At 40.4% G+C, this 15,843-nt stretch overlaps 1 protein-coding gene across 4 annotated transcripts in view; it reads left to right on the top strand.

Moving 5' to 3' along the window:
* Positions 1–15,843, top strand: part of LOC139384369 (phosphorylase b kinase regulatory subunit beta-like) — a 61,737-nt gene that overhangs the window by 1,756 nt on the left and 44,138 nt on the right. For 2 of the 4 annotated variants that reach the window (XM_071129088.1, XM_071129089.1), the window contains exons 2-7: positions 1,089–1,192; positions 3,312–3,398; positions 7,666–7,804; positions 11,351–11,450; positions 14,581–14,688; positions 14,788–14,868. In XM_071129088.1, the coding sequence (XP_070985189.1) occupies positions 1,138–1,192; positions 3,312–3,398; positions 7,666–7,804; positions 11,351–11,450; positions 14,581–14,688; positions 14,788–14,868 (570 nt within the window). In that variant the 5' untranslated portion in view covers positions 1,089–1,137. The remainder of the gene's footprint in view (positions 1–1,088; positions 1,193–3,311; positions 3,399–7,665; positions 7,805–11,350; positions 11,451–14,580; positions 14,689–14,787; positions 14,869–15,843) is intronic. The other 2 variants (XM_071129086.1, XM_071129087.1) reach the window with 1 other exon arrangement.

The following is a 15,843-nucleotide window of genomic DNA, read 5'->3' as shown; positions in this document are numbered from 1 at the left end:
AACAGGTCTGTGAGAGACGGAATTCTTACTGGTTGGTAGGTGATCAAATACTTATGTCATGCAATAAAATGCAAATTAATGACTTAAAAATCATACAATGTGATTTTCTGGATTTTTGTTTTAGATTCCGTCTCTCACAGTTGAAGTGTACCTATGATAAAAATTACAGACCTTTACATGCTTTGTAAGTAGGAAACACTGCCGATTTTGCAGGTTATCAAACACTTGTTCTCCCCACTGTAGCTCTTCCCACCGGCCTCCCCTGATGTAGGCTATGTTCATCAGGCTAACTGCCATTACACTTGCCAACATGGCAACCTGTTCACATAGACAGTGCAGGGGTAGGAAACTAGATTCAGCCACAACCTGTTTTTTTTGTCGGTGTGAATCATCTGGAGTCCGAAAGAGATTATACTGGAAAATAATAATTTCATACCTTGATTATATTGAGACACAATCAAATATGGCGGGTAGCCTAGCAGTTAAGAGCATTGGGCCAGTAACCGAAAGGCCGCTGGTTTGAATCCCCGAGCAAACTGGGTCAAAAATCTGTTAATGTGCCCTTGAGCAAGGGGGGTGGGAGGTATAATCACTCGCGGGCTTTGCCTATGTCCATGTTTTCAATCTGAAGTCATAAAGCTCGTATACTGATTTTGATTATGATCAATGGTTAATCAAGCCTGCTGTCAATTAAACGCCTCATGCAATAGTTGGTTATTTAAGAAATACTTTATCATCATAATAGTTTTCATTTGTTTAGTATCACTCATAAAAAAAACATTATAGTTTGACGAAGGAATGCCTGAAAATATGTATACACATTTACAGCAGACTGTATTTGAAAACAGACACATTCAGACATTAGGCTAATTCAAACTGTCATAACTCATCTTAACTATCATATGCCAACATACAAATAATTTCCAAGTAGGCTAATCTTTTAATGATCATTGTAGGCTACATGGCATATTAATGTGTTGTCATTTGTCTGTTTTGTAGCCACTCAATATTAACTTGCTTTGTGATTTCTGATTGATTTTGTTTTTCTTCTTAATCCGCTCTACTAACCCTCCTGTGAATTGCTGTAGATTTGTAATTTAGCTCAGAGACGATTGCCCTTTACCTCACCTTTTGAAAATGGCCAGTTCGGAATGTGAGATTTCCAAAGCTCCTCGGAAACTTAAAAGATATGGTAAGTAGTGAATTAAGCTTATGTAACTATTCTCCAGGTCGTTGATGTAAATGAGAATGTGTTCTCAATCAACTTAACTGGCAAAATATATATATATATATTTTTTTAGAGGTAGGTAAGCACACCCAAACCCAAAGCCTTTCAAATTTGGTTGAACTAAATTTTGATTCAGTCGAGTGTAATTCTTGTATATCATTATTTGAGAATATTCTCAGGATGACACCACTCCAAATGATACATTTCAATGAATAATCATGCCAGCCAGAGTTTTGTATTACTCTACCACCCTAGTATCATATGTCAGTTTCAGTGGAGGCTGCTGAGGGGAGGATGGCCAGCAGCATACCACCCTGCATCCCACTGCTGGCTTGCTTCTGAAGCTAAGCAGGGTTGGTTCCGGTCAGACCCTGGATGGGAGAACAGATGCTACTGGAAGTGGTGTTGGAGGGCCAGTAGTAGGCACCCTTTCCTCTGGTAAAAAAAAATGTCCCAATGCCCCAGGTCAATGATTGCCCTGTGTAGGGTGCCATCTTTCTGATGGGATGTTGAACAGGTGTCCTGACTCTCTGTGGTCACTAAAAGATCCAATGGCACTTATCGCAAGAGTAGGGGTGATAACCCCGGTGGCCTGGCTAAATTCCCAATCTGGCTCTCACGCCATCATGGTCACCTAATCATCCCCAGCTTACAATTGGCTCATTCATCCCTCCTCTCCCCTGTAACTATTCCCCAGGTCGTTGCTGTAAATGAGTCAACTTACCTGGTTAAATAAAATAAAATAAAACGGACCGAATGGCATCAAACACATCAGGATTTATCACACGCCTGTCCTCCCCAATTAAGGTACCACCAACCTCCTGTGTTCAGTTTTCTTCAGGTGATGATATGCTGAATATGCTGTGATACACTATTATTAATGCTGTCTACGTGGCTTGGTCAGGATGCTATACCAATATACCCGTCGTGGATATAGGCTGCTACGTTCAATTCATGGGGTATATTTTGTGAGGTAAAATATGGTATACACTACTGTATCTAAAAATGATCCAAGTTGTTATAATTCACTTTTTTTGCTGCAACTATGATTCACAGTCTCTCCCTAGGGTTTCCACCAAAGATAGTACAACTATTGTAATTATATTGTTTAATGGAAATAGAAAATTATACTAACCAGTATACAGTACTAAACCTAGTATTAACAAATATTGAACTCTCTCAGTAAAATTAATCACACAATATTTCCAAGCAACCACATACTTCAATCCGTGTTTCTATTCAGTAGAAATTAAATAAAACCTTTAATTTGCATATTAGCCTCGCACTGCCTTTGCAGAGTTATCTTGAAAAGCGATGGCTTTGTCCCTGCCACTTTAAAGCTGATGGAAATTATGGTAATTTGACTGGAAATTTTGATTTTTTTTTTTGCCAGTACCTGAGGTATTGACCCAAAGATTGATCCCATTAAAATGTAAATCACTCCAAAGTAAAAATGTGTCTGAAATAGTGGTCCAACAGATGGGGTTCCCCTGAAATTCACTTTGCTCTGAAGAAATGATGGCAAGTTCCATTATATTTTAAATTTGTGCTCAGCGTAGGAAATCACACTTCATGCTGCAGTTTTGTTTTGGTATTTGCAGTGACTAAATGTGAGTTGGAAATGGGGCCTTGTCGTGATTGCATGCGTCAATGCATTGTGGTTTTTGTGTGACCAGGACTGTTCATTGTATTCTGACGGAAATCACCAAAAACATGGCTGATACTGAATTATTTTGACCATGTGTTTATGATGATGTTCTTCAGTCCCTTGTGTAGCTAAAGTCTTCATTAACAGCATTATCTAAAAAAACATTCTGTAAAATATGTTTAGTATTTAGGTCTAAATACATTTGCTTCTGAAGATTTAAGATAGAATTGCTGATAACTAGAAACCTTTTGTAGCATCAGTCTTACAGCCAACTACTCCCCAAGTGTTCATGGGGGTCTTTCTATGACATATAATTACTGTAGTGTGTGGGAAAGTACCACAGAGGCGCCTGAGACATGAACTAATGAACTCCAATTGAGCTCTGGCTCAGCAATTAATGTTCTGTTAATAATTGTGTTTTGTATCTTTCCTCAGGCTCCATCTATGAACCTCTCAAGCTCTCCATTCTCCACCGGGAGGATGAGCCACTATGGGAGAGACTTGACCGTTACTACAATGCAGGTAAGCACTGTGATTATGTTTAAAGTACTTAGTATTTAAAATCCTTGTTTTGAAGATCTCCTCAAAGGTGAGGTCCTTTCAAGTTTATTTTTCTACTTGTAGGTGGTGTAGCTTTGAAGTATTTGTGTTTGAAATATGGATAGAATTTTGTATGTTACTCTGAAATATGGACACAATGGTAAATCTAAGTGTAGGCAGTAGTGCTTTTGGTTCAGTGGTGTGTCAGAAATATTTTCTCTATTTTCACTGTCACAATTATCAAGGCCTAAAAAGATAACTAAGAATTCTAATTAAAATTAGAAACAAAACAAAGAAACAACTTGTTTTAAATAGGCTATGTCACACTTACAGGCAAGATAAGTTCTCTCTGTGGGCATAGAATATTAAAACAATGCAGAATATGGAGGGTTTTACACACATCTATAAATCCAAAGCGGGACCTGCATGGCTAAAATATTGTGGACCTGCCTACAATGCATAGATAAAAAGTGAATGTCAGCTCACTGTTTTACTCCTCTCAGACTTGATATTTGAATAAGGCTTTGGTGATTTAAGATTTATTTCCAAGCGGTCTCAGGAGCCAAGTCCTTTATCGACAATTGCATTGGGCACACAAAAAAAGCCTTAATTGAGAGGAGGGGAGGTTATGCTTGGTTTTTAATCAAATAATACTAAATGTAATAACATATTTGTTTTTTATGTTTCTAAATACGAAGTATACAGGCGACCAAAAGCACATTAGGCTACTCTTGTTCCATGGGCAGTGTGCGTCACGGCTGGATCGGCTGCGTTTCCACTGTCAAAATTCATACGGCTAAAACCAGCTTTTGATTGGTCTTAAATATCCCTATCAGCGCTGCCTGAAATTAGCACTTTGGATCATGTTTTTAAGGACACACCTCAAATATTTCCACCATGCCCATCTGAGCGTATGCAAGCTGATATTTAAGACAGGTAAATTGACGAACCTGGCATTGGGGCTGGAAAATGCCAGTGCGCCAATTTTTACATGACGAAATTTCAAACTAACGTGCGTTTGACACTAGCGCTGCCTTAACACCAGCTGAAAATAGAGCCATGCAATTGTCACAGTTTACCGTACCATTGGCAGACATGTCACACCCCATTGGTCAGTTGTGGTGATGACAGGGGGGCATGGATACAGCCTGGCAACTTATTTCATGGCTTCCTTTCTTTAATGGCACATCTCCCTTTGCTCACTTTGGAAACAGAGGAAGTGTATTGTATTACGTAGTCATTTTATGAAGGATATTGTGATATGTGCTTTGCTGTGACCTGGGGCTGTGGTCCAAATGCAATATCTATGTTCAAGACTAATTACTTTTCAAGGGCAATACAGCTTCTATTATAGTTTATGTTGTGAGCCTATTTGAAGAGAGAAGAAACAAATGTTTGTTCTACTGAAGACGGGCAACAAAGATACTTCAATGAGTTCTCAAAGATGTTCCCCATGTTCTTGGGGAGCATAGTTTATCAATATGGTTTCATGTTTGAAAATCCCAAGGGTTGTATTATGTTTGTATCCCCCTCCCATAGGCTAGTAGAAGACAAAGAGACAGCGAGGGTTATTTGAGGATGAAATGAGGATGCTACAGGAAAAGCAGCCAAGTGAAAGACACTAGGGGAGCAACTGGTCCCTCATCTGAAACCAGTGTGAACTCATGGTGACAGACATCCCCCAAAGAGAACAACCTATCAGTGTTTCTCACCACCTGAGCTCCCCGGGTGAAAATGAATCACTCTCATTACTCCATGAATTTTGCGTTCATTGTTACCACTGTAGCTTTTATATGTTTGGTGCATGTTTTGTTCTTCACAGTAAACGGATGCAATTTTAGCTTTTGAAATAATGTGCCAGTACACTTTTTGTGATGTAGGCTATATTATAGTAATATTTGACACAGTGCTTTTCCCATGCCTTTTTCTGCTCCGTCAGATTGGTCGAAATTCTGAAAGCTTTAGATTGCCCTTGGTGAGTGATTTTGTTCTACTAGCAATGTACGAAAGAGTACTGTGACAGTAACATGCATGTTGCTCTCTTGGAAACGTTCTCCGTGAGATGACAATATGTTGAAATGTTCTTGCTTAATTTTGTGGTCGGTACGCAGCAATTTAAGCAGGGAGCAAAGCAGCAGTTGTTATCGCCAATGCACGTGGGATGAATCCCCCCCCCCCCCTTTTTTGTACTTCATGGGTAAATGACGACTCAGATCTTTCTCTATCTACTAAAAAATAGTGCAGTTGTAAAGCCAGTGGCATTACATGCGCTTATGATTCAGTGTGGACCAATTCTCTCTCATTTCTGAGCAAACGACATTAGGGATATCACTGTCCCTCACAGTTTGTCTTATTTTTCTCCTGTGCGGGCCTCAGGTTTCTTATTTATGTGGTAATGTGGCCACACTCCAGTGCCTCTTTATTTTATTCTCCCACTTGATTATAGTGGAGGCACAGGGCTGCTATCTGACTGGCTCGGGGAGATTTAAGAAATGGTAGAGTAAGTTTTATGTTTTGTTGTGGAGGTCTCTTAGCTCTCATTTGTTCTTTCTTTCTTTCTTCTCTTCTCTTTCTTTCATTCTTTCTTTCTTTCATTCTTTCTTTCTTTCTTTCTTTCTTTCTTTCTTTCTTTCTTTCTTTCTTTCTTTCTTTCTTTCTTTCTTTCTTTCTTTCTTTCTTTCTTTCTTTCTTTCTTTCTTTCTTTCTTTCTTTCTTTCTTTCTTTCTTTCTTTCTTTCTTTCTTTCTTTCTTTCTTTCTTTCTTTCTTTCTTTCTTTCTTTCTTTCTTTCTTTCTTTCTTTCTTTCATTCTTTCTTTCTTTCTTTCTTTCTTTCTTTCTTTCTTTCTTTCTTTCTTTCTTTCTTTCTTTCTTTCTTTCTTTCTTTCTTTCTTTCTTTCTTTCTTTCTTTCTTTCTTTCTTTCTTTCTTTCTTTCTTTCTTTCTTTCTTTCTTTCTTTCTTTCTTTCTTTCTTTCTTTCTTTCTTTCTTTCTTTCTACTAACTATCTGGGAGCAGAGGAATGGCCCATTCTAAGACATAGACTGTGTCTAAAGCGTTAGCTGTTGATTTAGTGGGTCATTAGGTCGGTGGATGATATGAGGCTGAGCAACTCCAACCTCAGTTTATTTGCATCTAGAGTGCTGTTGTGTCTTTTGGAGTTAGAGAATAATAACATATTTTAACCGTGGTTTTGATTCAGAGGAGTCTTACTAAGGTGCCATTTTTTCTCTTTGATGTGCCTCAAATACATTATATTGCCGTTAATAACATATGAATCCTAGTCAGAAGAAGCACTGTACTTTTTTTAATGTGTTTTTTCCCAAGCAGCCTCTGGGGTCAAAGTAATTGTCACTTCCGAGTTACTGAAGGGAGTTTATTAATATTCTGCTTAATTCCCCCCACCTCTTTATCCTGGCAATGCTGACTTTGTCTCTTTGAATTGACCCGGACTCCCTGTAACCAAACGATCTCGCAGAATGGATGTCCCCCTTCATTTGCTCTGGCATATCGTAGCGATGAAAAATGAAGTACCCTGTTCAGACAGATTATTCGTCGGTGAGGGAGGACGGGGAAGGGTAGATGGTGGTGTGGTGACAAATACATTCCTGTGATTCCAGGCCTTCTGTTTTAGTGTGACTTTTTATTCAAACAAAATACTATTTAGAGGATTTGCATGAAGATAAACATTTGTGTCACTCTGGAATGTACAGTATGTGACCTGAAGCCAAAGTTATTGTCACCTTCACATGTGCAGTAACACACCTTGTTAGGATGTCTGGTTTTACAGCAATAACTACACAATATACAGCTGCTAACATACCTTTATATTGCATTCCATTTCACCATTTTTCTGATTTATTTTTATTTTTATATCAAACCATTTCTGGGTAACTTACTGCAACAATGGACTAAAAACTATTTATCAAGCAAGAATTTAGCTAGGACTGTCTGGGACTGGTCTGAGTGTGGAGAGCGGTTTGGAACTCTCTTTGTTATTGGTCTATTAACCAATTAACCACATGGTTATGTCACCAGGCAAGCCTAAACTCCCACCCATGCAAACAGGCTGATTAGAAGCTGCTGTGGAGATGGTATTTCTAACCAGCAACTATCAGGAAATAACACTGATCAATGTTAGTTTCGTCAGCTGTTGGACAATATAATGCAAAATACAGGTAAAATATAGTTTTGACTGTACTGAGCCTTTAAAGGCTGAGGAATCACCTGTATCTCCCTTGTTTCTGTCTCTAGTGAAGACCACCATTCTGAACTACCAGAGCCCTACCACTGGCCTCTTCCCTACCAAGACATGTTCCAGCTGCAAGGAAGCCAAGGTGCGGGACTCCCTGTACTGTGCAGCCAGTTCCTGGGCCCTGGCTTTAGCTTACAGGTGACACACACACACACACACACACACACACACACACACACACACACACACACACATCTACAGCCACCTTAGCTCACTGTATATTAAAGTTGATCTTAGTAATGAATCTAGTACAACCTTAGTTAATGGGCTCCATCAGGGACCGATATTCTTAATCAAAGTAGACGGCTTTTGTAACGCCAAGGGGGTGCTGCGCATTGGCATGTACTGCTGCTGCTGCAGCATCCAGACTACACAGAGTGCAGAAAACATTAGGAACACCTACTCTTTCCATGACATAGCTTTCACCTGGTCAGTCTATGATCCCTTATGGATGGATGTCCCTTGTTAAATCCACTTCAATCAGTGTCGATGAAGGGGAGGAGACGGGTTAAAGAAGGATTTTTAAAGCCTTGAGACAATTGAGACATGGCTTGTGTATGTGTGTCATTCAGAGGGCGAATGGACAAGACAAAAGATTTAAGTGCCTTTGAACGGGGTATAGCAGTATTTGCCAGGCTCACCGGTTTGTGTCAAGAACTGCAACGCTGCAGGGTTTTTCCATGCTCAACAGTTTCCCGCGTGTATCAAGAATGATCCACCACCCAAAGGGCATCCAGCCAACTTGACACAACTGTGGGAAGCATTGGAGTCAACATGGGCCAGCATCCCTGTAGAACGCTTTTGGCATCTTGTAGAGTACATGCCCCGACAAATTGAGGGGGGGGGGGGGGGGCTTCAGCTGCACCATATTTCCTTTTAATTTTTCTCTAGTCTCCAGGCACAATGCTCTCGCTTTCAGACATTCTGTTGATTCTGTATCTGATGATAAAACAGGTCACTTTTTTCCCTTTGTGGTAATGTGTCCTTCACTTCATATACTGAGGGCTCAAGTTCAAGGGGAGCTCTGAGATACTCAAAATAGTCAGGGACTTTCTCCACTAGACCTTCTAACCAAGTGCTCTTTCGAAACCCACGGGTGTGCATTTTTTTTCTACAACGGGACACGAGAGTAAAAATAGAATGTTCAAGTAGACCAGAGGGGCCTACTCATTCGTCATGGTTTCTTCCTGTTAAAATTGTCACAGGAATTTAATTAAGACGACTCCAACCTGACAGCACAGGCCCAAACCATTACTTACCCTCCCATGTGACTAGAGATGACTGGAGTGGGTGCTTTAGATTGGAGTAAATGGGTGGATGGATGGGCAGATGCCCATGCACTGGTGGAAATGTATGTTTCAAAGTAAGTGAATGTCATTAATGAAAACATACGAGGTCTACTTGCAGTGCATTCGGAAAGTATTCAGACCCCTTCACTTTTTCCACATTTTGTTATTTTACAGCCTTATTCAAAAATGTATTCAATAGTTTTTTCCCCCCCTCATCAGTCTACAGTACACAAAATACCCCATACTGACAAAGCAAAAACAGGTTTTTAGAAAAAAAAAATTTGAATTCATGAAAAAGACTGAAATATCATATTTACATAAGTATTCAGACCCTTTATTCAGTACTTTGTTGAAGCTCCTTTGGCAGCGATTCCAGCCTTGAGTCTTCTTGGGTATGATGCTACAAGTTTGGCACACCTATATTTGTGGAGTTTTTCCCTTTCCTCTCTGAAGATCCTCTCATGCTCTGTCAGGTTGGATGGGGAGCGTCGCTGTACAGCTATTTTCAGGTCTCTCCAGAGATGTTCGATCGAGTTCAAGTCCGGGCTCTGGCTGGGACACTCAAGGACATTCAGAGACTTGTCCCGAAGCCATTCCTGCATTGTTTTGGCTGTGTGTTTAGGGTGCTGCCACCACCATGCTTCACCGTAGGGATGGTGGCAGGTTTCCTCCAGACGTGACGCTTGGTATTCAGGCCAAAGAGTTAAATCTTTTTTTCATCAGACCAGAGAATATTGTTTCTCATGGTCTGAGAGTCTTTAGATGCCTTTTGGCAAACTCCAAGCGGGCTGTCATGTGCCTTTTACTGGGGAGTGGTTTCCATCTGGCCACTCTACCATAAAGGCCTGATTGGTGGAGTGCTCAATAGATGGTTGTCCTTCTGGAAGGTTCTCCCATCTCCACAGAAGAACTCTGGAGCTATGTCAGAGTGACCATCGGGTTCTTGGTCACCTTCCTGACCAAGGCCCTTCTCCCCCGATTGCTCAGTTTGGCCGAGTGGCCGGCTCTAGGAAGAGTCATGGTGATTCCAAACTTATTTTATTTAAGAATGGTGGAGGCCTCTATGTTCTTGGGGACTTTCAATGCTGCAGAAATGTTTTGGTACCCTTCCCCAGATCTGTGCCTCAACACAAACCTGTCTTGAAGCTCTACAGACAATTCCTTTGAGCTCACGGCTTGGTTTTTGCTCTGACATGCCCTGTCAACTGTGGGAGACAGGTGTGTGCCTTTCCAAATCATGTCCAATCAATTGAATTTACCACAGGTGGACTCCAATCAAGTTGTAGAAACATCTCAAGGATGATCAATGGAAACAGGATGCACATGAGCTCAATTTCGAGTCTCATAGCAAAGGGTCTGAATATCGAGAGCATCCTGACTGGTTGCATCACCGCCTGGTATGGCAACTGCTTGGCCTCTGACCGCAAGGCACTACAGAGGGTAGTGTGTATGGCCAAGTACATTACTGGGGCCAAGCTTCCTGCTATCCAGGACCTCTTTACCAGGTAGTGTCAGAGGAAGGCCCAAAAAATTGCCAATGACTCCAGCCACCACAGTCATAGACTGTTCTGTTCTATGTACATATTAACTAAATTACCTTGACTAACCTGTGCCCCCGCACATTGACTCTGTACCGGCACCCCCTGTATATAGCCTCGCTATTGATATTTTATTGTTGCTTCTTAATTAGTTTTTATTTTATTTATTTCTTACTTCAGTTTATTTTAGTAAATACTTTCTTTAACACTTTTTTTCTTAACTGCATTGTTGGTTAAGGGCTTGTAAGTAAACATTTCACTGTAATGACAAATATGATTTGATTTGAATACTTATGTAAATAAGGTATTTCTGTTTTTTATTTACCAAATTTCCAAGAATGTCTAAACCTGTTTTCGCTTTGTTATTGTGTGTAGATTGAGTTTTTTTTTTTTTTGAATCCATTTTAGATGAATTTTATTAAGTTACAAAATGTGGAAAAAGGGAACAGGTCTGACTACCTTCCAAATGCAATGTAGATGCCATTGTTTATGTCAACAGTATACTGGAAGCATTTGGGTCATTTTCAAGTGTGATTTTGATGAGAGGTCAATTGGAATGTAGTATGTCCTTGCTTGTCTTAGGAATAGGAATAACAACTGTCAATAATGTCACAACTGTCATTAATGTCCTAAAATGATTTAAAACCTGTCTATGACTGTGTACAAATACAATAGGTTGTCCCCATGTAATATGTACCATTTAATGTATGCACAGACAGGATAACCAGACCCTAGTAATTTTGTGCGGTGAAAAGTAGGATCATTTAGGATGATTTAACATGCTCTTCTGCTCGTTGGGCCGTTTTTTTCCCTCCATCTCATTGTGGCACATGGCGGCGATCAACCCTGTCGTGCAGACGCATCGATGATGACATGGGACGCACCCATGAGTTGGAGCACTCAGCCATCAAGTGCATGAGGGGCATCCTCTACTGTTACATGCGCCAGTCTGACAAGGTGAGTCCACAAACGAAACGTCAGACCACAGGAAACACTGTAGTTCATTCTTAGTGATCTAAACAAATGCCATTATCCAGTAATGAATATAGATTTTTAGCAAACACAGAAACTGTCACTAATGGGGGGGAGATGAAGATCTCTCCTTTTACTGATCTTCTCTGTTCTCACGCTTCAGTGGTTTATTATCTCGCGCTTGGACTGGTTGTATCTCTATGTGGATGGAATAATATAGATGTTTCCAAATGGTTTTTGCCTCAACAGAACCCTTTTGTTTAAAGCATCTGAGCAGACCGTTCAGTCAAAATATCAGCGTCTATATTGTTTAAAGACCTCTATGAAAGCAGCTTTAGTACAATAGAACACTGGTCTTGTTCTGGTCTGTAATTGCACATCTCTGTTGGCTTTTGAAATGGTTTTGTTTCATTTGCTCATGACCTTGACGACCTAATTTATGGGAAAGCTTTTCTGTGTCTTAATTATAATGCACCGTTTCTTCAGTTAATTACACAGTGCAGCGCTCATTAACATCTGTCTCTGGCATTCACAGAGAACATGCCATTTTTAATGGACCCACAATACAGAGCGACTAGGAAGCACATTTTTTATTTATTTTTTAAACAACTACAGAGCCATTAAAGAGAGGGCATCAAAGTTTACCACAATGTACCAATGAAACTAAACACAGTCTTAACGAATTAGCCACACGACACAAGCTTCTCAAATGTTTTCTGGCAGATTTAGCTCCGGAACCATTTCACGCTAAGATCACACACACTCACTGACACACAGTGACATTTGACAAGATTCATAAACAGCACTATTGTGGAAATGCACTTTCAATACAAATGTTAGGCTATTTTGGAACGGAACAGTTATTGGTTCAGTCAGTGCCAAATGTTGGCACAAAATAATGTACCGTGTGAAGCAAACTCAAACAGTCTAACTGTTCTATGTGTATCACGCAAATCTGACCTGGGATGGTTTGAGGAGGAGAAGTCATATGTGTACATCTTTGGCATGACTCAATAATTGCTTAATGCACCACGATACAAATAAATGGTATGTCTGTTATTCATGCATACCAGCGGTTTGCTAATGTCTTCAGAGCCATTCATTTGAGGAAAATTCTAGTGTGTGTGCTAGTGATGACGCAGTGGAATATCCATGAGCCATCCTAGTCCCGGTTTTCACCTCACGTACCTTTTTGTGAGGATAGGATAAATAATTGAAATATGCCCAGTGAGTAAGGTGTGTGTGTATATATATATATATATATATATATATATATATATATACAGTGCCTTGCGAAAGTATTCGGCCCCCTTGAACTTTGCGACCTTTTGCCACATTTCAGGCTTCAAACATAAAGATATAAAACTGTATTTTTTTGTGAAGAATCAACAACAAGTGGGACACAATCATGAAGTGGAACGACATTTATTGGATATTTCAAACTTTTTTAACAAATCAAAAACTGAAAAATTGGGTGTGCAAAATTATTCAGCCCCCTTAAGTTAATACTTTGTAGCGCCACCTTTTGCTACGATTACAGCTGTAAGTCGCTTGGGGTATGTCTCTATCAGTTTTGCACATCGAGAGACTGACATTTTTTCCCATTCCTCCTTGCAAAACAGCTCGAGCTCAGTGAGGTTGGATGGAGAGCATTTGTGAACAGCAGTTTTCAGTTCTTTCCACAGATTCTCGATTGGATTCAGGTCTGGACTTTGACTTGGCCATTCTAACACCTGGATATGTTTATTTTTGAACCATTCCATTGTAGATTTTGCTTTATGTTTTGGATCATTGTCTTGTTGGAAGACAAATCTCCGTCCCAGTCTCAGGTCTTTTGCAGACTCCATCAGGTTTTCTTCCAGAATGGTCCTGTATTTGGCTCCATCCATCTTCCCATCAATTTTAACCATCTTCCCTGTCCCTGCTGAAGAAAAGCAGGCCCAAACCATGATGCTGCCACCACCATGTTTGACAGTGGGGATGGTGTGTTCAGCTGTGTTGCTTTTACGCCAAACATAACGTTTTGCATTGTTGCCAAAAAGTTCAATTTTGGTTTCATCTGACCAGAGCACCTTCTTCCATATGTTTGGTGTGTCTCCCAGGTGGCTTGTGGCAAACTTTAAACAACACTTTTTATGGATATCTTTAAGAAATGGCTTTCTTCTTGCCACTCTTCCATAAAGGCCAGATTTGTGCAATATACGACTGATTGTTGTCCTACGGACAGAGTCTCCCACCTCAGCTGTAGATCTCTGCAGTTCATCCAGAGTGATCATGGGCCTCTTGGCTGCATCTCTGATCAGTCTTCTCCTTGTATGAGCTGAAAGTTTAGAGGGACGGCCAGGTCTTGGTAGATTTGCAGTGGTCTGATACTCCTTCCATTTCAATATTATCGCTTGCACAGTGCTCCTTGGGATGTTTAAAGCTTGGGAAATATTTTTGTATCCAAATCCGGCTTTAAACTTCTTCACAACAGTATCTCGGACCTGCCTGGTGTGTTCCTTGTTCTTCATGATGCTCTCTGCGCTTTTAACGGACCTCTGAGACTACAGTGCAGGTGCATTTATACGGAGACTTGATTACACACAGGTGGATTGTATTTATCATCATTAGTCATTTAGGTCAACATTGGATCATTCAGAGATCCTCACTGAACTTCTGGAGAGAGTTTGCTGCACTGAAAGTAAAGGGGCTGAATAATTTTGCACGCCCAATTTTTCAGTTTTCGATTTGTTAAAAAAGTTTGAAATATCCAATAAATGTCGTTCCACTTCATGATTGTGTCCCACTTGTTGTTGATTCTTCACAAAAAAATACAGTTTTATATCTTTATGTTTGAAGCCTGAAATGTGGCAAAAGGTCGCAAAGTTCAAGGGGGCCGAATACTTTCGCAAGGCATTGTGTGTATATATATATATATATATATATATATATATATATATATATATATATATATATATATATATATATATATATATATATATATATATATATATATATATATATATATTTATTTATTTATTTATTTATTTTATGGACTGACTCCTCTTTTATTTGCCCTTTCGTTCTCTTTTTCTCTTCCTTTCTCTCTTTCTTCACCTTCATTCTATTTCAGGTGGAGGAATTCAAACAGGACCCCAGCCCCTCCAAGTGCCTGCACTCAATATTCAATGTCGACACAGGAGATGAGATTCTGTCCTACGATGACTACCATCACCTACAGGTAAACCCGCTCACAAACATTGTCATGATAATGCATAAAGTCCGAACGGACTCCGGTCTCACGCTCTTCACCATTGTAAATACCGTCTCCCTCCGTCAGATTGATGCCTTGTCCCTCTTCCTGCTCTATTTGGTGGAGATGGTCTGCTCCGGCCTCCAGATCATCTACAACACGGATGAGGTACGGCCCACTGGCCTTAGTCACGTGACCTCTCTCTCAGAAAGAGCACGTCTGTCTGCGGAGCACGACTCTTACGCAGCATGGCTTCTTCATAGTGATTAGATGGGGGGGGGGGGGGGGTGTAATAGAGTATGATCAACCTAAGGGGAAACCCAGTGTCAACAGGGAGCAGAAACGAACATACGGACAAGACTATAAACGACGCAAGCCAAGAAAGCTCCTGTGTGCCAAAGTGCCCTGAGACAGTTAATCGTAGAGATAGCAGCTGAATAAGCAGTAGTTAACGGTCCATGCATCTTTAGAAACGCAGCTATTTACATGTGATGATTTGATGACTATGTAACGGTTTTAAAATTCAATACACCTGCCTCTTGACTTACACTAACTTATGCAGCACCCTTTTTCATTGGTGAGCAAGTTATTGTTATCGCTCTTGCTGCTGGTGAGTCTCTGATCCACCTCTACGCAGACGACACCATTCTGTATACTTCTGGCCCTTCTTTGGACACTGTGTTAACAACCCTCCAGGCAAGCTTCAATGCCATACAACTCTCCTTCCGTGGCCTCCAACTGCTCTTAAATACAAGTAAAACTAAATGCATGCTCTTCAACCAATCGCTACCTGTACCTACCCGCCTGTCCAACATTACTACTCTGGACGGCTCCGACTTAGAATACGTGGACAACTACAAATACTTAGGTGTCTGGTTAGACTGTAAACTCTCCTTCCAGACCCATATCAAACATCTCCAATCCAAAGTTAAATCTAGAATTGGCTTCCTATTTCGCAACAAAGCATCCTTCACTCATGCTGCCAAACATACCCTTGTAAAACTGACCATCCTACCAATCCTCAACTTTGGCGATGTCATTTACAAAATAGCCTCCAATACCCTACTCAACAAATTGGATGCAGTCTATCACAGTGCAATCCGTTTTGTCACCAAAGCCCCATATACTACCCACCATTGCGAC

The sequence above is a fragment of the Oncorhynchus clarkii genome, chromosome 26 (genome assembly GCF_045791955.1).
Source record: "Oncorhynchus clarkii lewisi isolate Uvic-CL-2024 chromosome 26, UVic_Ocla_1.0, whole genome shotgun sequence".
In the NCBI taxonomy this organism is placed as follows: domain Eukaryota; kingdom Metazoa; phylum Chordata; class Actinopteri; order Salmoniformes; family Salmonidae; genus Oncorhynchus; species Oncorhynchus clarkii.
Note: the sequence above shows the minus strand (reverse complement) of the source record. Positions and strands in the feature narration are given on the sequence as shown.